Here is a 25,492-nt window from a genome sequence, read left to right as displayed (position 1 = left end):
CCATTAATGGCCTAGCAGCAGCTGTAGGGCCTTCAGTCTCACCATCTGTGTATGCAGACAATTTCTACATTTCGTACAGTTTCACCAGTACTGTTGTTGCTGAGCGGCACCTACAGGGAGCCACCCATAAGGCACAGTCATGGGCTATAGCCCACGGCTTCCAGTTCTCAGCTACAAAGTCGTGTGTCGTGCACTACTGTCAGTGTCGTACCATTCATCTGGACCCAGAACTTTACCTTCATAACGATCCACTCCCTGTAGTGAAGATGTATCGATTCTTAGCACTGATTTTCAACACTCGATTGACTTGGATTCCTCACCTTCGTCAGCTTAAGTGGAAGTGCTGGCAGCACCTCAATGCCCTCTGTTGCCTGAGCAACACCAATTGGGGTGCAGATCGCTCTACGCTACTGCCACTCTACAGAACCCTTGTCCAATCCAGAATCGACTATGGGGGTATGGTTTACAGTTCAGCAGCGCCCTCAGCCTAGCATTTACTTGACCCTGTGCACCACTGCGGGGCTCGACTAGCGACAGGAGGTTTTAGGATGAGTCTGGTGACCGGTGACTGGCGTACTGGTGGAGGCTGGGGTCCCTCCATTGCAGATCAGACATGCACAACTGCTCACCAGTTACGCTGCACATATTCGTAGTTCTCTTGAGCATCCGAATTACCATCTTCTTTTCCCACCTGCGACAGTTCATCTACCACATTGGCGGCCCAGGTTGGGGCTAACGATTGTGGTTCACATGTGGTCCCTTCTCTCTGAACTGGAGTCCTTCACTTTACCACCTCTACTTGTGATCCATTCAAGTATGTCTCCATGGTGTAAGCCTCGGCCTCATCTTCTTCTGGACCTTTTGCATGGCCCTAAGGACTCCGTTAACCCCACCTCTCCACTGTCACTTCCTCTTGATTCTTGATGTGTTCCGGGCCTCTGATGTGATTTACACGGATGGCTCAATGGCTGATGCTCACGTAGGCTTTGCATATGTTCATGGAGGACATATTGAACAGCACTCCTTGCCAGATGGCTGCAGTGTTTTCACTGCAGAGCTGGCGGCCATATCTCTTGTTCTTGACCACATCCGCTCATGCCCTGGTGCGTCATTTCTCCTGTGTACTGACTCACTGAGCAGCCTACAAGCTAATGACAAATGCTACTCTTGCCATCCTCTGGTAGCATCCATCCAGGAGTCCATCTATGCCCTGGAACGGTCCCGTCATTTAGTGGTGTTTGTGTGGATCCCAGGACACAAGGGAATCCCAGCCAATGAACTTGCTGAGAGGCTGGCCAAACAGGCGACGTGAAAACTGCTTCTGGAGATGGGCATCTCTGAAGCTGACCTGCGTTCTGTCTTACGCCTTAGGGTTTTCCGGCTTTGGGAGACGGAATGGCAGAACAGTATGCACAACAAACAGCATGTCATTAAGGAGACTACGAATGTGTGGAAGTCTTCCATGCGGTCCTCTTGCTGGGAATCAGTTGTCCTCTGTCAGCTCCACATTGGCCATACATGGATAACGCATGGTTACCTACACCATCACGACCCGAGGACCCAACTCTGTGTCGCTATGGCTCCCAAATGACAGTCGTCCAGCTCTTGCTGGGCTGTCCAGTTTTATCCATTCTTCAGTGGACTTTTAACTTTCACAGCTCTCTACCTACGGTGTTGGGCAACGATGACTCAGCAGCAGCTTTAGTTTTACACTTTATCTGTGAGAGTGGGTTTTATACTTCTATGTAGGTTTTAGCGCGTATCCTTTGTCCCTCTGTGTCTTCCACCCTAGTGCTTTTAGGATGGAAGTTTTACTGTGTTGCAGAGTGGCTGGCTTCTCCTTTTTATTCTCGTGGTTGGCCAGCCACTGTAATCTACTTTCTTGTTTTACTTTCTTCTGTTTCTAATGTCTCTCTCATATTTTCTTGTTCTCTTTTGTTCCTTTTAGTGTTTGTTGCCTTTTCTTCATTCTTGTAGTTTTTCCTTTCTTTCGATTTTGTGTTGTATGTCTCGTCCGTTTTATGATCACACTTGTGGCATTGCTTTATTAGGAACATGGGATGTATGACCTCGTAGTTTGGTCCCTTCCCCCCTCTTTTTAACCAGTCAACCAACCAACACATAATAAGAGAAATTGAATACTTCTTTAATTAGTTCCTTCCAACATTATGATCCAATTTTCATTAACAACAGATCAGGAACAATTACATTTGAAGATGAGGTACAGGTTGACTAACATCTGGGATCAAAATGTCATGTACCGAGCAGACAGAGTATTATTTAATGTAGCGGACTAACTCTAGTCAAGACTGAAAGGCACACTAAAAGCAAAACTGAAAAAGTTGTGCAACATGTACATAAAATTCAAAGTTTCAGGTAGGAAGCTAAAATGTTCATTGCATAACACCATCCTTGCATCTTGAGTGCAATTAACTTATTTTACTTCAAAGTACCAGACAGGTTCAGATATGGCATACATTTTCAAATGTTTTATGAATAAAAAGCCAAAGGCACAGTTTGTATGTAGGTGCATAAAATCTTGTCACCATGGAATTTATAAAACCAGAGTAAAAATGTGTATCATATTATTTCAGTTACACTGGTGTGCCAATATGTTTAGGTAAACATCCTGGAACAGAAAACAATTTTTGCCAACTCATATGGATAGGAAAACCTTGAATATATGGGAACTGAAATAAAACCAATGTAGAAAAATCTGATATAACAAAGCATGCTACTGTTTGAACCTAATACTGAGGCTTTATTGTTGGCTACGAAACATCAAGTGATCCCAGTCATAAATTGTAAAGTATGTAAATCAGTTTTCTCTCATTATTTCAAATATGTGGCCAGTAAATGAAGTTGGCCCTTTTGGTTGATACATCTCATGAAATTGGCAAATTGAATGTTCTGTATTTTTATTCACAGTGCACTGAAAAAAATTACATCATACTTTAAATAGCAGCTTCTTTGGCACCTAAGATTCTGAGTAGAAATGAGAAAACTTGTCACTTCATCACCTCTATTCTAAATGTCTTTTCATAACAATTCCTAATATTTACAAGTATCTGAGAATACAAATTTTATTAGCTTTGCTTCTGTGGATGAGAATTTCCGAAATCATTAAAGGTCCCAACACTTTGTAATTGTGGTCCTGTACACCCTGCAGGTTTCAGAAAGGTGTGAACAATTCACTATGTGTATCAGCTAAAAAATGACATTAGTTTTTATGGGTATGGTATGATAAGTGACATAACTTATTTTGAAATATCACGAACATATCTTGCTTCAGAGAGAGCATTTATTTGCAGTCCAGGTCTCACAGATGAAGTTACAGTTTGTGAGGAAACAAACAGCCAATAGTTCCTTGACTGTAGGTTAATCAGTTTACTTCCATAGGAAAGAGTAGGAGCTCACCCCATTCTTCCTCTCCCCTCCCTACCACCCCCCCTCTCTCTCTCTCCTAATGAAAGTGATAGTAAATACCAACATGCTTTACTGTTGTACTATACTAACATGGGTATCGGATTTCATAGAGAGAAGGTCAGCTGAATACTTGCTTCACTGTTTCAAAACTTCAAGTTATTCAACTGTTTGGATTTTGATTGTTTATGAACTTTATAATTAATTTTATGCATTCCATTTTTATTTATTTATTTCACCATATGTTAGTGATATCATGAGAAACATTTGTTGTAGTCTATATAGCATTTATGATCAGAAATTATACCAGTGTTCGTGGAAAATGTTTACTCATTATGTACCTGCCAGTGGTAATTTTTTATTATCAATTTAATTAAAACATTACATCCGATGAGTTATATAAAATGAAAGAAAGTGTGAATGTCTTTCACATCTTATTCTTGTGGTCTTTAGATATGGTAATAGCATGTCTAAACAATAATGTCATTAAATGAAGAACTTAAGCTGTTTGGCCACATCTCTCTAGAGTGTCCTAAAAGAATGATACTAAAAATTTGCTTGCAAAATGATTCTTATAAATTTACAGTGTGGAAACTTGTTGATTTGCCTGCTTTTGACTGACTTTGAGCAAGCTTTGGGTGTTATAGATGTTTCCTAATTAATTCACTGTTTCAGATTTTAAAAGTGTGTGCTGTTGCTTTTGATGTTTTAACACAATGTATCTTTGTTTGCTATCATCACTGTAAGTTGCAATTACATTTACCTATCTCACTGTTCTTCCCTTACTAGTTAAATGCATCAAACACCAGTGTTCCTTATAATAGTATAACTTTTACTGTGGAATGCATGCTACTATATGCAACAAAAGTGGTATGCTGCATGGTAAATACCCAATGTCTCATGTTAATCTGCCGTATACTTTGATGTGCAGTGCATAATTATTATTTAATGACCAAGAAGGAAATCTACTTTTGCTCTTAATAGGTGATTGGCTTTCACTCGCACATCAGGTGCACATAATTTTCCTGAAAATGAGAGGAAACACATTATTGCCCTGCACACACAGTGCTCTTCTACCTTCTGTGTAATGTACTAGTAGTAGTCTACTTTCAGAACACATTGGGTCCATTCTTAGAGTCCCTGTTTCCACTTTCTGAAGGATATCTTCCTATTAAAAGACAAATACCAGCTAAAACTGTCTTACACTGTTGACATTTTTTTCCCCAAGGCTGTATTGATCTTTTCATATTGATCTTAGTGTTAAAAGATAGACCAAATCTGTTTTGAAAGTGGTGTATGCATTTGTAGACAACTATAATTTTACCCTCATCCGTATGTGTTATCCATTTTTCAGTTGAGCCTGGCTCTGCTGAGACAGGTATGTGTTCGTAAAGTGTGGCTGACAAAATTAGACATAAAATGAAAATGCACAGCAAACATGCAATGAAACATTGGTTTCTGTAGTCTTTTCAGGAAGCTTCACAATCAGGAGCACTCTGACGTTTCCTTATTCTTTTTACAGTGTTGTAGTACTTCATTTTTTATTTATATATGATTTACCTGCTTTCTTCCTCATTTTCAGTTTACCGCGCATCCATACCAATAACACTTACATTTGCGCTACTGAATTAAAGCAGACAAAAAGTGTTTATGGCAAGGCATGTCAATGCATGCAGCTTGTAAATTCAGGGGTGCAGCTGCCAATGACTTTAGTGTGAAAAGCGACATAATTTAAATCTAAAGAGCTTATATATATATATTACTTGTTTAAATCATATCTCATAGATTGTGTATCAGCTAGCTGATCATGGATCTTTCTTTGTGACACCAATCTCATAGTTGCCAGTAAAGCTATAATCTATCTTCTGAAGTAGGATTTCACACAATTAGAGATCAACCAAGATCACAGTGCAATCATACTTTGGTTGAGGACTCACCAAGGCATCTGTTACTTATGTCTTAATATTTCAGACTTGAAATTTCAAGCAACAACCTGTATTGCCATAAAACCATGCTTTTTGAGCTGTATATTGTGTGGTGTAAGACATTCTCTATAATTAGGGGCAGGGAAATTTCATGAAAAAAGTAACACAAAAATACAGATTTTAGCGAAATAAAGTGAAATCGGCTATTTATACAGGATTCCATCGAATTTATAATTTTCCAGATAAAAATGTTATATACCTGAGGGTGGCGTTTTTAATATTGGTAGCTAATAGTTATTGAATGCTGAAATTACAATTTCACTGCTATTCTCCTTGAGGCTGATGTTCATGAAAGCTATAATCTTAAAATGATGTCACGCCAAAAACAGCACTGAATTTGGTGAAAAAAAAAACACACACTGAGTGTGGCAAAAAACACTAGACTTCGCAAAAATTAACAACCTAATTGTCAAAAAATAAGACCATAAGACCACATTTGACAAAAATGATACTAAATTTGTAAAAAAGAGCACATTTGACAAAAAATTCAATTCATTTAGCAAAAAATGACACTGACTTTGGCAAAAAATAGCATTGAGTGTGGCAATAAAAAGCTATATAATATACTACTCCATCAGGACTTCTTCATGGTACTTGAAGCTCATACATATGTCCTACACGTCTCATCATTTGGAAGAATTTTCAGTGATGAATGAATTAATAAGAACAGCCAACATGGCTGTCATATCCTGTCTGATTGTAGAGTACTCGTGAAAAATATTTCACTTCTAGACCTGTGTTTGAACCTTTTACTGCTTCCTGCAACTATATTACTGGCTTTATTTCAGCTCAAAACTACAAGTAATCCTGCTTTACATGAAAATCTTCTTCCAGTGACTGTGCTGCAATGTGCAACTTCTTACCACAGGATACTTATTCCAGATTGGTAGCCTCATTTGAACACATGCTGACAATTCACCCTTCCTTCTCAACCACGCCATCATTACCGTGCTTCCACTGTCTTGCCATGCTTCCAATGTATCCTTTGTTCCCCCACTCTTGAGTCCTCTCTCATCCTTGGCTCTTGATCCCTCCCTCCATTCCCTCACTCTCTGTCACTCCCTCATTCCCAGCCTCCTGGTCACTCCCTCATTCCCTTCCCCTTCTCTCTATCTCCCCATATCTGTATTTTCTGTCTCATTTCAGCCTTCAATTTCTTCTTTGTTTCTTCCCTCATGTGTTTCCCATTCCATGGTTCCTTACATACCCTTTACTTCTTCAGCCACACACCAACATTCTTTCATGTGTCTCCCCTTATAATATAATTGTTAAAAAAAATCTTGCTTCATTCTATCAAATTATGAATCTCCCATCTTTTTAAATCTGCTGCTTGTTTTCCATGTTTCATTTCTGCTTTCTGGATGAGCTCAAAAATAGGTAGCATAAAAAAGTTGAAATGATAAAGACAAAACCAAATTTGTTATCAACTGACCAATATTTTGACCAAAATCAGATATGTGAGCACAGTTGTGGCTTGTGTCCATTCACTACTACTGCTCCCAAAACAATTCTTCCTTCCTTCAGTGACAAATGAAAATAGTAAGCTGCAGAGATATATTTGGTCAAGCGAGTGCCTAATCAGTATCAAAAGAAGCACGAGCGAAAAAAATAATAAGGAAAACTTTACAATACGACCACAGAACTAAATAGTCAGTGTTACATCACATTAGGGGTGGTGTAAGACATTATACACTTCATCCCCTTCGATATGCATTTCTGTTGTAATTATAATTTCAAGGCATTCATTCACTCGTGATTTAATGACCACTGCAGAAACACACAATTGAAAATGAATTTGAAAGTTCTGTGATCCACAAAACATTTGCAAAACTATACCCACACATTACTTTATTCATTAGAGTAAGAAAAGTACACAAGTAGTTTAAATAGGATACACTTAGTATGGTGTCCCTACAGAAAAGGGGCAGTGAACAAAACCTTTAGTAGAGTGAAGCTCTGTCTGGATATTATCAGGATAGACCACTGTATCAACCACTTACAACGGTACCATAGGGCAATAGGATTTTTGTAAGTTTTATATTTGTGTTACGTGAAGTTCAGAACTCAAGTATCAATATCTCAAAGTAGTTAAAAGCAACTCTCAAAAATTCATAAGAAAATTATTTTTTAAGTTCTCGAAGGGGGCTTTAATTTGCTAAAGGTAGTACAGTTTTAAACAGGCTACGTGGATCTGTCGGTAGAGCTTGAGACTGGTACTCACAGGATTGCTGGTTCGAGTCTTGTTTTAGTCATTTATAATCGATGGAATGCTGCCCTTATATGGTTTTGCTTTTTTCTCCTATGGCTTATAATCCACCAGGCAATTTTCACGGTCAGACACAGCTACATCGAAGCTTTTTACTAATTCTGTTAATTGAACATAGTTAACTCTTCATAGGTCACATACTTTTCTTCATGAAAAGTTTGTTATGAAATAAGTCTTCTACTTGTAGCATTGCTTCTTCAGGAATTACAGATGATGGTGTTAAATCAACAGGATTATTTTCTGTGAGGATTTGCTACTAATATACAAGGGCATCTCGCATGCGTAATCTTGAAATTTCATTGCGTATGGAATTTTCAGCAACATCTTTTTGTGTTATCTAAGGACCAGACAAATTGCCATCATCCACATCTGATATTACAGTCTTCTTTTATTTTAATATAACATGATTTTCACCCACAATGCTGCATAGCACTATCTGCTGCTTTGGAAGCAAATGTGGAAATCGTACTATAGCAAAAGATGTCGTATCCACTCCAAGCATTGTGGAATTCGCCAAAATCATTTGTTCCCAAGCACCTGTTGCCCACCCTGCAGGTAATTCTACTGGTGCCAGCATTGGGTCAGTGGCATGATATCTCAGTTTCAGCAATCTTCTTCAACTAATAGTAATTTCGTGTACTGCAAAGTTTGTAAACACATGCAGATAACAAGTACCGTTAACTCTTCTACATAGAGGCACTGTCTAGTATTGTATTTCACCTCAAGGTGCATGCAATTATCATACAAAATGATAATTAGATATATGTTAATTATCATATGTTTGATGAATTGAATTTTGCATTTAAATGACGTAAGTATTTGTATTGAACGGGGGCGGGGGGGGGGGGGGGGGGGGGTGCGGCCTTGAACTAGTGATCCAACTATTAAGACACTCGAGTATTACCAATAGAGCTGTGTGGATCTTCAAAAATTGTTCCACCTCTAGTGAATTAAAGTCACACAGAATCGGAAAGTTGATTGTCTCAAGAGTTTTTGACATTGCATCGAACTGCTTTGGTAAATGGATATTTGAGTTCTGAACTTCAGGTACTATAAATATAAAAAATTATGAAAATCCAATTGCCTACCATCCCATTCTTAGTCAATAAGATGATACACTGATGAGGTAGGTCAAGAGATGAAGACACCACAGACATATCTCAGGATCACGTGGATGAGAGAAGTACTGTTGCATTGCTCTGTGTCTGATGAACATCCTTTGGTTACATTCGCATCCCTACCACCAGCATTGGTGAAGACCATACTCTCAAAGTGGAATACTGTTCACTCAAAACTTCCATATAATTTTTGCTGTTGTTCTGCTCATCACTATACAAGTGGAATATCAGACTTCTTTCATTTCCCTTTCTACCTCTTTCCAATGTCCTGTTGTTTCTGCTTTCTCCCTGTCTCCCTAGCCCTCTTCTACTTCTTTGTCATCCTCATCTACCTGCTTTCCTCTTTCCTTTGTATTTATTTCCTACCCAGTTTCTTCTTGTTACTTTTCCTCTTAGCCATCTATATTTACATCTACATTCTTAATTTGCAAATCACCATACGATGCATGAAGGAGGTTACATTGCACCAATACTAGTCATTTCCTCTCTTATTGCACTGACAAATAAAACAAAGGAAAATTGACTGTATAAAAGCCTCTACAAGAGCCCTAATTTCACACTTCTACCTTCATGGTTGTTACGTGAAATACATCTGTCTCTCTTCCTCTGCTTACTGTCTTCTGTTCCATGGTTCAAAGTGCAGCATAACCTATTATCACTACTTTGTGACCCTTCATTCCAGATTCTCATTCTTCTTATAAGCTAAATGAGTCACAGTGGATATGGAAATTGTTTTGTTCTAATTTACATCATCTCCATCTTTTGAAGAGGAATGAAATTTGTTTTTAAATCTTGCACATTACAAATGTTCCTAAAAACACATAATTTGTCCAAACTCAAAATTTTGATGTAATGTGAACTTTTTGAATTAATTGGAATATATTTATTTGTATTTGTAATTTCTTTTCTTTCCTCTTACCAACTGAAGAAAGTAGCTCAGCACTCCATACTATATTCTCACATAGAGGAATAAGATTCAAGTCCTTAACTGATTATACTGTATTAGGTTCTCTCTGTTTTATCATCACCTTCAGACAACTGCTAGATGGATCTCTTCAACAAACCAATGCCATTTGCAATTTATTTTCCTTTTCTTGTCAGGCTGAACTGTTGAACTGTCCGTAGTGATGGAGGAAAGCATTCTCTGTGCTTTGTTTTTTCATTACCTTCAGTATTTGATATGAATTTACTTTTAACATTCTTGGAGATCATGAGTACATAAATACTTATTTACTGAAATCATGTAAGACACACATGAGTATCTAGTGAAAATGTAACCTTGGTTTCAAACAAATAAAGGCAAGTAGCATTTCTATCTTTCTGTATGAGAGAGAGTACCGGCATAGCATTCACATACAAAATATGAATTAAGCTCAGTGCTTCACAAAAACTAGTCATTAATTATCTGAAAATGAAAGGTTTCTTTGTGTTTGGAAATGAGTGGACAATGGGAGGGGGGCTGAACAGAAGTATTAATTAAGTAAGTCTCTAACGATTAGTAAAAATACAAAAACTGCAGTTATAGACAGATAGAAAAGTGTGAAATTACAACAAAGTTTTACCACGTGAACAGTAAATGCTTCAAAGACATCTGTAATGATTATTAAGGAGAAAAATGCAAGTGGGCACACAGGAAGGAAGACTTGGGATATGAAATGGAATAATGGAAAGCAAGAACCAAACAAATTAGGACACAAATATGCAGTAAGCTCAAAAAAGATGACGGAGAACGGCAGAAATGGCTGTTGGATTTGAAAGATGGGAACATCATGGCAAAAAGCACAAAGAGGATGAAAGAAAGAAAGAAAAAGACAACAGAAAGTTAACATATGCAACTGGTCTGAGAAAGAAATTTCGTTGTGCAAGGAAATCAAACTGTATAGAGTGCAGTCATAAGGTTTTAATCATCACCTCTGAGAAATAGTTACCTGATTATTTTTTTGAAGGTAAATGTACAGTCGTGTTATGCATTGAAAACCCCACATCACAGTGCCATAGCATGCCTTTCTGAAGCCAAAACAGAATGGTGTACCCACACTGATAACGTGGAGATTAGCTGCTCAACTTTGTTTTAGCTCCTCTGGTTGCATGCAGTGATGTGGGAATTTCAGTGTGCACAAGGACTGCAAACTTCAACCCTCAAAAAAATTGTGTAACTTTATTATTTCAAGGTGTTAATTAAAAATTTGTCTAAACCTCATATAGGTTCTTGATTGATAAAAATTTTGTAGCTGTGATTAACATATTGGAAAGTGAATGTGGCTTGTCAGTAAGTAAACTTCAGGACAACTGACTCTACATGATTTCAGAAAATTGCCATAATGCTGATATACAGCTTGTCTAACGTCATCTCATTGCTCTTCACTTCATCTCTATGAAAGCACATTTTCATTTGTTTTCTCGAGAACTCCACGTATTATTACCAAGTTATGTACCAGCTTATGTACTAGAATTTTTATGTTTCAAATCAGAATAGTAACTATACTATAACCAGTGAGATTCAGTGGACACAGGCAGATGCTATTAACACAAGCACAGGGACCTAATGCTCAATTCAGCGTGCATGTTATCTTCTTCCTTTTTACTAGTATCTATATTTAGAATTTTGTTCTTTGAGAAGTGGTTAGTTTTTGCCAGTTGCCTTGCATGTACTCATTTGCCAATTGTTGTTCTTTCACCTTTAATCCTTCCAAATGGGGTTGCTAAGTACTGTCTCACATTTGGGAGCAGTGTAATTCAAACTCTCATCAATTTATGTTCTCTGTTTTTTTCCTAAACTGATTAAGATGAATATCAGGAAGGTTCTTATGTAAAGGACTTGACCAGTTTCCTTCCCCATCCTCGGCCTGCCCTTGTGCTTGGTCTCTGATTACCTGGTTGTGAGCTGAACATTCAACTTTAATCTTTCTTCCTTTTTCCAACTTTATTTCTGTTATCTCTGTGTGTACTTCATTTCCTGTTACAATTCCTTGTCTTAACTTCTTGCTTTATTTAATCTCTTTTTTTTGTTGTGTATTTTATCTGCTTTCATTTAATCCATTTCCACTCTATTTTTTCCTCTTTCCCCTGTGTCCATGAGTGTCATGTGTGCCTGCCTGTTAACCTGTTGTATCTACTTTCCTTACCTCTGGCTGTTTTGTTGTGCCATTCTATGGTAAATTTGTTCTAGTCTAATAATTTTTTAAATCTTGTATGTTGCACTTCACATTCATTTCTTTCAGCTGTAGCGTAAAGTGTTCCCCTTTTCCTTTTAAACTGTGTTATGTTCTTAATTAGTCTTTTTAAACTTTCCCTAACATGTTACTCTTAATGTTGATTTTCTCTCTGAAAGTAAAAATTAATTAATATTTTGTGTATAAGTTCCACCTTTGCATTGATATGTGGTGTTTTACCTAGTTATGTTTGGTTAAAGGTTCTTTTCTAAACTGATGTCTGTGTCACATTCATAAAGGAACAGTAGTGTTACATGTTTAAATGAAAAAGTGCTTGTAAATAAAAGGTATGTCAAAGACACCAGCCAACTTTGAGTGGTTGTCGAGGTGTCTCGAGGAAGAAATTCAGGATAGGATCCCTTCTCTGAAAACAAATCCAACTATACTACAGAGTGTCCAAACTACAAGGGACACAGCAAACAGTTAGGCCACTCCTTTGGCAGGAAATTTGAGTTTCAATGGTGAAGAAGTGGAAAACTACATTAAGTGCAGTTGAAACATGAGGGTAAGACAAAAACGTGTGATGTAAACACATTGTATTGCAAGAAAAACTGGACTTGCAGAGTTGCATGTGTATGAGCAAATATTTCCAAATAGGCGTCAGCCACACCACACTGTTTGCCACTGCTCATCAGCATCTAGGTGAAACATGAGGTTTCAAAGGGCATCAAAGTGAGGGAGGTAATATGTGAAATGCAGATATGCATAGGATAAGCTGAAAAGATAACACACACACATCCATAAGAAGGTGCATAGTAGCACACAAAGTGCAAACCAACTATGTGACAATCTGGAGAGCAGTGCATAGGAGGATGGTTTCCACTTCATTTCCAGGAGGGACAGGTCCTTAGAATTCTTGATTTTGTTTCACAAGTGGAGTGCTGGGTGCGGTTTTTGCAGCATAGTATTATGCGGCTGTATTATGCTGTAACAATATAATGAAAAGGATAGTTGCTACTTACCGTATAGCAGATATTCCAAGTCACAGAAAGATACAACTACGTAAAAGACTGTCAGAAAGCTAGGCTAACTTTCTGACAGTCTTTTAGTTGTACTTTTCCATGACTCAGCATCTCCACTATGTGGTGAGTAGCAACTATCCTTTTCATCATATTGTTACATTCCATTGTGGATTTTCCATTGTTTGTATTATGCTGTAGGTGTTTTGTTTACTGGTGAGGTGTCCTTCAACCATGAGGGCATGTTCAGTTCTCACAGCTGTCATATTTTGATAGAAGATAAAGCACATGTCACCTATGAATGAGGTCGTCAATTAACATTTACAACGAATTTATAGACTGGAATGGTACATGATTGACTGATTTACTGTTAGATGGTTCCTCCTCAGTTTATAAGCAGTGTTCATTTGATTAGTGCCCCTGGAATAATTGTAAGAGGTGCTACTTGCAGTCCATTGATATATTTAGTTCCAATATGATAGGCCCCTACTCACTTCAGTAGAGCTGCTAAAGCCCAAATCAAATACAGTAGATCTTTGGAAATTTCTGAGTGCTTGAGGTGTCCCTGTAACTTGGCTGCTGCAGTTGGCTGATGTCAACCGCTTTAGTTTTACCTGTAGGATTGTCCGAAGAATGTGATGTATGAAATCTCAGCGGAGTCTGCTAAGGACTTAGTTTCAAGAATATGTGCTGCATGTGAAGATATTTGCATTATGCCCAGTATCTTTGAGTGAGTCAATGTTAGGCTTGCTGCAGTGTTGGATACAGGCATTTTGAATACCTTCTGTAGTTTTATTTTCCTTCATGTAAAAATATCATGAACAGCAACATTTACTCCTTGAAACTTTTTTTATTCCCTGCCTCAGTGAATACTCTTCCAAGTTTCTTCTTCTTTTATTTGCATTTACATTTCTTTTCTTTTAAAGTAAATAAAGGTATTGCATTCTTAAAACTGTGTTATTATTCACTAAATGTGTGTGACTGCTGCAACCTTCAGAAATGATGATGGGAAGAGCTGCTACATAGGCAGACATCCCATATAATTTTGAGGTTGTTGGTGTTATTTTGTTACACTCTACATAATAACTAACTTTGAGAGATTTTTAGGGGGTACCATGAGAAATTAACTGAGAGCAGGATCCTTTGTCTGAAACAGTCACACAATACATAGCATCGAAATTACAGATGCCAATACCTGCCTCATAGCTGCCATCTTCTCCACCAGAGATTACGGCATGTATTCCTGAGGACATCCTGCATGGCCCTTCAAAGTTTTGTCTGTTTGTTGCACCCTGCGTGTCTCGGTCAGGTACTGTTTGCAAATGTTAGTGGACTACAACTTTTTGTTGAATGTCCTAGTTGTGCTTCCAAGTAGATTCAAAGCATCACTTCTAGGTCATGCATGTACCAGTTTGCAGTATTGTTGTGTATGGATATGCATGTCTTAACGTGGATAAACCATTTTATGTAGATTAGTAAAAAATTATAATAATGGTAACAATAACAAAGGTCACATTTTAGTGAAATATATGGTGCTGGAAGCTATCTTGATTCTGTGATACTCTAGAATTAATGCAAAGAATTTATTTGTTGATTAAATCCTCTTGGTCACACTGGCCAAAATATTCTAATATCATAATCAAAGAGAAATGAAGACTCTGATCACTTGGATCCATCCCTACATTGTAAAGCTGTCATATTCAGGAGATCATCTTTTTCATTGGTTGAATCAGGAGTACCTTGCACAAACATCAAGACTGTAATAAGAAGATTTGTCGTATTTTACCCAGAATGTTTGCTGAAACAAATGTGAAACACAATCTTACACTGAGGAATCGGGAACAACAACTTGGATACAAAATATAGTTATAAGCTTGTCTCATAGTATGATTAACAGTGTGGTTGAGCTAGAGTCTAGTACTGTAGTGTAAATGTCAAACATGTAAGCCACTTTATTTCAGAGTGATGACTGCAACTATATTTGGGAACCTTTATCAGAAAAATAACATGGAGAGGCATCACTGTCAAAAATATGTACATTAATAATGAAGGTAGTAGTCAGATTGAGAGATAATAGAAGGAAGTTTGAAAACTTATTCTAGAGTGTAATATATTTCTGTCTCATACAGTTACTTTAAATATGTCACCCTCATATTAATATTTCTGACCTTTTAAATTTGTCTTCCTGATGTGGCTATTTGTGAGCTCCACAAAGATGATTTGTCCCTTAAATATATAATCACGTACTACCCTCCAACTGCCTACTTTTTACAATAATCTAATCTGTTGTACACTCTACACCATCTTAACTTTGCCCAGTCTTTCTTAGTTTTTCAATACATTATCCCTTTATTCTACTATTTTCTGGTGCCTGTATAGCTTCCATTCAACTTTTCATCTACTTTCCCAATTTTTTGTGTTGATTCTAGTGGTCTTTATGAGATCAGAACCCTCCCTTTCAATATTTATTTTCTGTTTATAAATAAGAAGGCATTTTGTGATAGCTTTGCTGATGGCTCAACTTAGATATATGTCTATTTTTTAGCATCATGTTTATTTTGTAAAACATTAAATGGGGCAATGTTTCAGACATCAAGAATGGGTATCATCCAGGTCACTCTCCAAAATTTCTGTGAAAGTATTGAAACATAGTATTTGTGTGTGTGTGTGTGTGTGTGTGTGTGTGTGTGTGTGTGTGTGTGTGTGTGTGTGTGTGTGTGTGAGAGAGAGAGAGAGAGAGAGAGAGAACGATGTACCATAAAGGAGTTATACAAATTGCTCACAAATTGATATTCCTACGGGTATCAATAGAAAAAGCAAAATTGTAAACTTTGGCGGCTAGTGGATGAATGTGTGATGCTGCAGCACCATTTCACTGTGCAGCCGGCAGGGACAGCAAACATTACTAAACAGGGGACATGTCGATACTAGGGCATTAATTATTTGCGAATTTCATTTACACCATTGGACTGTAACTATGCCTCACAGACAGGTGCATGATCAATATATGCAGTTATCAGCATTTGAGAGAGGATTAGTAATTGGGGTCAAAGAAGCCAGTTGGAGTAATCACCACATCAGCCGGCATTTGAATGGGAGTGATGCCATTATAAATTATGTTGGCACGAGTTTGTGAACCATGGCCAAACACAGCATCAAGAAGGAAGCGGTTGACCTAGAAAGACCACAGAATATGAAGACCGAGCAATCATAAGAGAGGCTTCATTGACCAGAAGTATCATCGATAGGCAGCTCAGAGAAAGGAGCTGAGCTCACCATGCCACTTGCGCTGACTACCTTTGTACACCAACAAGCCCATTGGAAGTGGTGTTGGGCACATTTGACCTGGAATCTCATTCAGTGGAGTAGAATTGTTTTTAGTGGTAAGTCCAGCTTGGAGCTGAGCCCCGATGATGAGCAAAGACATGTCTTGAGATTCCCCAATAAACCTGACTGTCGCCTACCATATGACCTGACAGCCAGGAGTGGTGGTCTGAGGTACCATTTCATTTCATAGTAGGACCACTTTGCTTGTCATGCGTGGCACCTTTGTTGTACAGTGCTACACTGATGACATTCTACACCCTGTTTTGTAACATTTGTGGCAAGCCATCCTAGGCTTACATTTCAGCAAAAAAAATGCCCATACTAATTCGGCAAGGGTTTCTACTGCTTCTCTATGAACTTGCCAAACCCTACCTTGACCAGCAATCCAATTGAGAATGTTTGGAGCATTATGGGCAGGGCCTTCCAGCCAGCACAGGATTTTGATGATCTAATGCACCAATTGGACAGAATTTGGCATGAAATCTGTCATGAGAACATCCATATCTATCAATCAGTCCCAACCTGAGTAACTGCTCACGTAAGGGCCAAAGGTAGACCAACACATTATTGATTTGCTCAATTTGTGAAGCTCTTTCTCTTGAATAAATCATACTTTTTTCTGAAATTGTAATCATTTGTTTGTCTCTATGTGTATATCACATCTACTGATTACCATCCCATTCAGATAATTAATTTTTGGTATGTCATTTTTTGTCTTAATCTATATTAAACTGAGGTTGGGGATGAGTGCTGTCTATTCAAACCATGGAAAATACAAATTAGGAATGGCATATGTCTAGAGGTTTCCGGCAGGAATGGACACTACATAATTCATAATCAGAGTGAACTAAAAGTGGAAATGACTCTCAGTAAAAAACAGGAGAAATGTCAGAAAGCAGGGTGGAGAAAAAGCAAGATTACAACTCAATTAAAATCATTCTTAAATGAGTCCATGAGTGCTGTGTAGTGTGGCAGCCAAGCAAATTCTGCTACAATGTATGATGACAGGAAGGAAATTGAAGGGGAAGACTGCTGATGTAACGATAGTGAGAGTAGAAGCAGTAGTTAAAAAAGTGGTGCCTTTTTTATTTTATGTTCAAATTGTGTTAAGCTATTGAGACTTATGATAGATGATTCATGCAGTGAGCATTAATAACACTTTTTAATAATGTTAGACACTATTGTATTAAAATCAAATATTTTTTAATTTCTGTCATGCAGGTTGGATCATCTGTGTCTGGTTCATGTCCTTCACCTCCTTACACAGCAGAGTTTGACTATGACTGGCTGAGCCATCGTGTCACTCTGCAAGTTCGTTTTCCGTCTGAGGGTTGCTTTCATGCATCCGTTTCCTACCGTGGCACTGAACTACGTAATGGGGACTTCGACATTATTGTTTTAAGTGGTTAGTATATAATTTTATTATCAGCTTCAATAATTGCCATTATTGCTCCTCCACTTTACCCTTCTTTCAATCCCCACACCCACCACCTTTCCCTTGTTTTGAACCCAAATTTTGGCTTCATAGGCATTGCGCATAATATATATGAGAGGAAGCAATATAATAACGAAAATAATTAATTTTTGACAATATAATGTAATTGGATAAATAAAAAAATCTATTCACCAAACAGCGAAAACAGCGACAGGAGAAAAAAAAAAAAAAAACACACACACACACACACACACACACACACACACACACACACACACACCAAGGTTTAAATTATGCAAGTCATTAGTTCCTTCTTCCAGCAGAAGAGTTGAAGGGGAAGGAAGAGGAGTGAAGGAAAAGGACTCAAGAGGCTTAGGAAAAGGGTTACAGCTCAGAAAAGTCACCCAGAACCCCGAGTCAGGGGAGACTTACTGGACGCCATGGGAAGAAAAGACCGATTGTGGGAATGGCACTGGATGAGATTTGGAAGCCTAAGAGTTGAAAGGTGAAAGACAGGGTAATATGCAAGACAGAGATTACTGCTAAAACATCATGCATGATGTAATAAGAGTGAAAAGCTAAGTAAATTGTTTGTAACAGAGGAGGGAGGGGAGATGGCAAAAAATAGATGGGTCAGAAAATGAAAGATGTAGAAAACTATAATGGAGTGAAAAAAAGGAGTAGTTGCCTTGGAGAAGTGCTGAGACTGAAGGAATTAATGTAAGTTAAATCCAGGTGGATGGCAAGAGCCAAGGACGTACTGTAGCGCAAGTTCCCACCTGTGGAGTTCTGAGAAACTGGTGTCTGGGGGAAGAATCTAGATGGTGCATGTGATAACACAGGAACTGAGGTCATGACAAGGCCATGACTTTCTAAATCCATGCCCTGAAATGAGATCCATTCTGTCTTAACATTTTGCTCACCGTATCTAGAATAGCTTTTTGCCATCGTCCCAATCTCTGCAGTATCCTTATCAGACCCTATGCTCCTTCTGCACCCATATCCCTACCCCATGGCTCCTACCCCTGTGACCATCCCCACTGTGAGACTTGCTCCGTGCACCCTCCTACTATCACCTATACCAGCCCGTAATCAGCAAAGCCTGTACTATCAAAGGGAGAGCCATCTGTGAAATGACACGTCATATGCCAGCTGTTATGTAAACACTGTTTGGCATTTTACATCAGCAAGATTATCACTCAGTTATCAGTTAGATTGAATGGACATAGGTAGAGGGTGTGTACCAGCAACATGCAAGATGGCAATGGTAGAACAGCGCAGAGACGCTTCTGTTTCAGCTAAAAGGCAGTTTCATAACACACAGCATGTAAAGAATGCAAAAAACAAGTGATTAAAGGTATCCTCTGTGTGAAATGTAACTTCTGGTTACACAAAAAGAGTGCAAATGAGAATCTTAGGTTCGTAAATAATGATATTAGGTGGTCATGTCATAACTGTGCTAGTGATGAATGTGACACTGAATCTCTCTGAAAAGAAATTGTAATCTTAAAGCAAGAAAACGTGAAGCTATTAAATGAAAAACCTTTATAGATCCGTGGGAACAGTGAACCAGTGAAGGAAAATGGCCAAATAAGCTATCAAACTCAAAGTGGTAAAGTGGTATGCAAATCAAAAAAAGTGATAATAATGACAAAAATCATGTAGAAAGAATTACAAACTGTTTCGAACCTAGAAATAAATATAAGTGGATCGCAGTAACATACAAAAACAAAGGAAGAAAGCATCAAGAATGTGACAAACAAAGCACTCCAAATGACTTCTTAATAATTGGCAATTCACTAATTACAAATGTTGCTGCACTGAACACTAAAATTGATGTCTGCCCATGGATAGGTATAAATAAATTAAATAATCACTTCAAGAACATGCAGACAACAAAACAAAATGTATTCCCAGTGGTAAATCACAGTGAAAACTATAAAGATGTTTTCATCCATGTGGGTACGAAACTGCTGCAAAACAGCAGTGAAGAAGAGACCCTAAACAAAGGACAAAATCTGATCTGGATGGCAAAAAAACGTGTACCCACCATCAAAATTAATTATAAGTAGTATCCTGCACAGAAAATTGGTAAATGATAAATACATAGACAGGATAAACAACTACATCAGAGAGCAGTGCAACATACTTGGTGCACTTTTCAAGGATTCAAATAAATTTATCATTGATAAATCTTTAGGACAAGGTACAGTGATATTTGTAAGATCATACTTAGTAAGGGAAACTAGTATGCAGATGTGGGGGTGTAAAAATTGATAACAAAGTTGAAACGAAAATACACAAACAGTGTTTCAAAACAGATGCCATTAAGAATATTTGAAAAACAACATTCGTAAGGCACTTGAAAGTAAAGGTTAAGTTCAAAGGTTAAGTTCAAACTATACACATGGTAGAGAAACAAAACACAATGACTTGCAAATCATTTTGTCAGAAATTCCAAATATCAAGGTTGTGTGCTTGAATAAACATTGGCTTACAAAGGATAGTATCAAAATCTTAAATAACCATTTGTAGGAGTAATTTAACACAAGGAGGATTGTGCGTACTTGTGGGAAGATCAATGGAATATAGAAAAAGATTTTATTTCAATTCCCTTAATGAAGAATGTATATTTGAAAGCTGTTGTGTAGAGTTAGGGCAAAATATTGTAATTTTATCTAGACCACTACACGAGGAACTAAATCATAACAAAAGTCCTGATTTTGTATTCTATGTAAAAAATTGCAAAAATATTTTTAAAATAGTTGTAAAGGCAGCAAAAGAAATGGCAAATAATAGATTTATTTTGGATAGTGAAAACAAATCAAAGGCATTATAGTCAGTGTACAAAGCTAGATATTTGTGAACTCAAGATAGAGGATAAAACTATTGTAAACCCTGCTCAGATTTATGAATTAGTTAATGATTTCTTTATAAACATAAACAGATCAAACATCAATGTAGAAGATGACCCAGATAAGGTAAATTTCTTCAACAGTGAGCAATTTGAAGATGAATTTTTCAGTACCCACTTTTTTTTTTTTTTTTTTTTTTTTTTTTTTTTTTTTTTTTTTTTTTTTTTTTTTTTTTTTTCCCCTACTACTACATCTAACCATCTGTCTGATATACAGAAGGACTTCATGCCACAAATACCCTGCCACCACAGTAGCTGTGTCTGCAGGAGGACAGTTGGCCTCAATTGCAACAAGTAAGGTACCTCCCACTTGCCCAGTCATAATTTCAGCAATGTGCAACACCTTAGATCTGTAATTATAGAGAATGGGCGCAGCTGTACAGCCAGTGCCTAAATACGCACTCCTCCTAGAAACCTATGTCCCCAACACTGAGTACCATTCGCTCTCAGTTGAGGCCAGACTGGGCAGATGCGGCATATCGGGAGGTTCTGTAGCATCAGGGTTCGTAGGGGATGCTGGTGGGATGAGAGGTTCTACAGCTGACATCCCAGAGGCACCTTTGTTGCTGCAGCACTTGACCTCAGTCTGAAGCTTGTCAACAGTGGCAAATGAAGTTTATAACTTTTTTGTGCACTGTGGCCTCTTTCCTCACTTGTATGCACAACAATTACAGCCCCTAGGCATATTTTGCTATTAATTAAATTGAATTAAAATTGTGAAACAATTAAAAGGTTCTAAAACTATCTGGTTATATAGTTTAAAGAACTGAGACAATAACTATGGCTAAATCTGGTTAGGTACTTGGATCAAGTGACACTAACACTTGCACAACTTGCAAAGAATTTTAGAAAAAATGTAAACACTACTTGACACAGACTAGCAGATAGTTACAGGAAGGAAACAACTAAATTAAACACTATATACATAATATTTGTACTGCTGGCTGTCATTTGCTGGTCTGCACCTGGAGTTTATTGTTTGAAGAGCAGTGTCAACAGTAATCTAAAATTTCTCCACACAACTTTTAATTTAAATTTCTATACTACCACAATAATTAAACAAATTTTGCATGGAGAATTGCTTAACATTTGTTACTTTCTCCTTTTGTAGGGAAATAAAGTGGGTTTCCTGGACTGCTTTACTTAAAAATTTCCTGTGGAAACACATACTTGTAGGAATTGTAGAGAACAAGTCATCTTGAATATAGTCATGAACAATGTACAGTGCATATCAAATGGTTCCACATAATTAACTTATATCAAAAATATAATAATAACAACAATAATAAAACCCTGTTTAAAAGCATGGAAGAAAATGGAATTGACCAAAAGACACGAACAATCACAGAACAGGCACTTACAGGAACAACATCTAAAGTGAAATTCATGGGTGAAATATCAGAACCCTTCAAAATCAAAACTGAAGTGTGATGGGGATGGACTATCCCCATGCTTTTCAATATTGTTCTAGAAAAGATCATCAGGGAATGGGAATCTCATATAAAGGGCATCCAAATTGCTATCAAAAAAGAGAACTTAATTAAAGTCAAGTGCCTTGCTTTCGCTGACGATATTGCAGTTATCACCAATAACAGAACAGAAGCAATTCACACAGTGGAAAAAGTACATGAAGTTTCACAAATAACCGGACTACAGATATGAAAAAGCCAAATATATGGAAAGACAGCCAGTAAATAAATCCCCTTTAATCACAAAACATGGTAAAATTGCACAAGTGTACCATTTTAAATAGCTCAGAGAAACTATACAGTCCTTATGATTAAATTGGATCACCAATTAACAAAGAATCACCAAGCTACAGTAGGCCTACAAGCTACTTGGATGCATTACAAGAAGTGCATTTTGACAGACACAAAATTATGGCACTATAGAACAGTGATTCTTCCAGAAGCAATCTATGCAGCTGAAACAATGGTGATTTATGGTCATTCAAAAATTAGGGAAATAGAAAGATTCTCAGGAAGATTTACAGTGCAATCAACAATAACGGTATTTGGATGAAGAGACCACAAAACGAGCTATATATAAAGACCAACACAGTAACAGACGAAATCAGAAAATGCCAAACCAAAGTTTATACACATATCTACAGGATGGAAGACATCAGGACAGCAAGGAAAATTTTCAGTATTATAACAAAGAGTAAATGTGGCACAAAATGGCTGAAAGGTGTCCAGAGGAATCTGCAGCAGATCAACATAAAAAATCTTGAAGACCGCACTGAGTGCCAGAATAAAATCACAAGTGTGAAGTTTGAGGAAAGAATATCCCACCAGCCTGGTAAAAAATGGACAGAAGAATGGAAGAAGGAGCATTCTGAGAGGATGACGAGTTTTTGGGAAGTAAAGAAGAAAAACCTCTGGAGATGAAATTACGAATTCAAGTTCAACCGCTCTCCTAAAGGGGAACAATAATAATAATAATAATAATAATAATAGAGGATAGGTATTGTGGCATTATTAAAAGTATAGAAACAGAGAAAATTTGAAATGTTGTGCATGAAAAGCAACGTGTGTAGTGAGAAACAGAAGTCATTCATTCTCTTAAAACTTCTGTTGCTGTATGAATTAGTGAAGAATGGACAAACTCTGCCAGTTACAATTGTGAGTTTTCTGTCGCCAGCTTTCCTTTATTACTAGTCTTATACCATATAGAGTCAGCTATAAATCTGTTGCTAAATGAATTTGAACACATTGATTTCAGGATCTTCTGAGTTTAAATATTGCATGTTTCTGCATTCTGACTTAAGTCTGCAGTTTTCAATCATCTTTCATTCATGACATTTGAAGGCTTTTCAGGAGACTGAGATCTCAGCCTGGGACTCTGATCTTCATCATTAGTATGCTAAAACTTACAGTTATCCTTTGAGCTGTCTGAACATGGACATCTACCTACTGATATTTTCACATATTAAATACATAGGCATGATGTTAAATGTTGTACTAACTGTGGAATATTTCTAAGAGCAGCTGCTTGTCAACTTTAAATGCTGATTCAACAGAAATATTGTACTGTTTCTAATCATCATCCAATGGTGTCTCGAAGAATGTTATAAGCTGTTGATATCTTTCTTATATACTTCTCACTCAGCCTCAGCCTAACCATGAAAGGTGATACCTTTTAGTAACCAAAATGACCATGAGGTTTGGTGATGTTATTCCTTTTCTACTTATTCACCATTCAATGTAATGTATTTTTTCCAATGATGGATAACTTGATGGAGAATGTGACCATAGAAGTCTGCATTGTTCACGCAGTGTTCAACATCAAAAACCCCCTCCTCATCACTCTGGAAGTGCCTGCCATACAGTAATTTCTTCATCCAAGGGAGGGGAAGAAATCACTGGATGCCATGTCAGAAGAATGTCGGGGATGAGGTGAAATTTGATAGCCCAAATAAGCAACATGTGTGACGATGTTCTATGCAGAAGAAGCTTTGGTGGTGATATTGAGCAAAAACATAACTTCATCAGGAGATTTCAGTAATATGCCCCTTATGAGTTTAATCTGAAACTGAATCTTGTCACATCAACATGGCATGGCCCCCCCTCCCTCTCCCCCCCCCCACCCCCCACACACACACTGCACACTGCCCACATGTACACTTACACTTACACACACACACACACACACACACACACACACACATTCTCTCTCTCTCTCTCTCTCTCTCTCTCTCTCTCTCTCTCTCTCTCTCTGCACTGCACTACACTTCCCGAGAATTCCTCCAGAGCATCTATGTGGCATTTGCCTTACCTATGATTATCATTATTACACACATTACAGGCACACATAGTCCCCCATTCACATCTCTGGGCGGGGACTACTCAAGAGGACGTCATTATCAGGAGAAAGAAAACTGGCATTCTACAGATCGGAGTGTGGAATGTCAGATCCCTTAATTGGGCAGGTAGGTTAGAAAATTTAAAAAGGGAAATGGATAGGTTAAAGTTAGATATAGTGGGAATTTGTGAGGTTCGGTGGCAGGAGGAACAAGACTTTTGGTCAGGTGAATACAGGGTTCTAAATACAAAATCAAATAGGGGTAATGCAGGAGTAGCTTTAATAATGAATAGGAAAATAGGAGTGTGGGTAAGCTACTACAAACAGCATAGTGAACGCATTATTGTGCCCAAGATAGACATGAAGCCCACACCTACTACAGTAGTACAGGTTTATATGCCAACTAGCTCTGCAGATGATGAAGAAATTGATGAAATGTATGATGAGATAAAAGAAATTATTCAGGTAGTGAAGGGAGACAAAAATTTAATAGTCATGGGTGACTGGAATTCAACAGTAGGAAAAGGAAGAGAAGGAAATGTAGTAGGTGAATATGGTTTGGGGCTAAGAAATGAAAGAGGAAGCCGCCTGCTAGAATTTTGCACAGAGCATAACTTAATCATAGCTAACACTTGGTTCAAGAATCATGAAAGAAGGTTGTATACATGGAAGAGACCTGGAGATACTGGAAGGTTTTAGATAGATTATATAATAATAAGACAGAGATTTAGGAACCAGGTTTGAAATTGTAAGACATTTCCAGGGGCAGTTGTGGACTCCGACCACAATCTATTGGTTATGAACTGTAGGTTAAAACTGAAGAAACTGCAAAAAGGTGGGAATTTAAGGAGATGGGACCTGGATAAACTGACTAAACCAGAGGTTGTAGAGAGTTTCAGGGAGAGCATAAGGGAACAATTGACAGGAATGGGGGAAAGAAATACAATAAAAGAAGAATGGGTAGCTCTGAGGGATGAAGTAGTGAAGGCAGCAGAGGATCGAGTAGGTAAAAAGACGAGGGCTAGTAGAAATCCTTGGGTAACAGAAGA

The 25,492-nt window shown here is 37.7% G+C and overlaps 1 protein-coding gene across 1 annotated transcript in view; it reads left to right on the top strand.

Annotated features, from left to right (window-relative positions):
- The window catches only part of LOC126092644 (apoptosis-resistant E3 ubiquitin protein ligase 1), a 200,254-nt gene that overhangs the window by 83,083 nt on the left and 91,679 nt on the right, over positions 1–25,492 (top strand). Inside the window, exons 7-8 of the mRNA XM_049908367.1 lie at positions 4,778–4,801; positions 17,512–17,695. Coding sequence (XP_049764324.1) covers positions 4,778–4,801; positions 17,512–17,695 — 208 coding nt within the window. The remainder of the gene's footprint in view (positions 1–4,777; positions 4,802–17,511; positions 17,696–25,492) is intronic.

The sequence above is a fragment of the Schistocerca cancellata genome, chromosome 7, assembly GCF_023864275.1.
Source record: "Schistocerca cancellata isolate TAMUIC-IGC-003103 chromosome 7, iqSchCanc2.1, whole genome shotgun sequence".
NCBI classification, from domain to species: Eukaryota; Metazoa; Arthropoda; class Insecta; order Orthoptera; family Acrididae; genus Schistocerca; species Schistocerca cancellata.
This window is presented reverse-complemented; position numbering and strand designations above follow the sequence as displayed.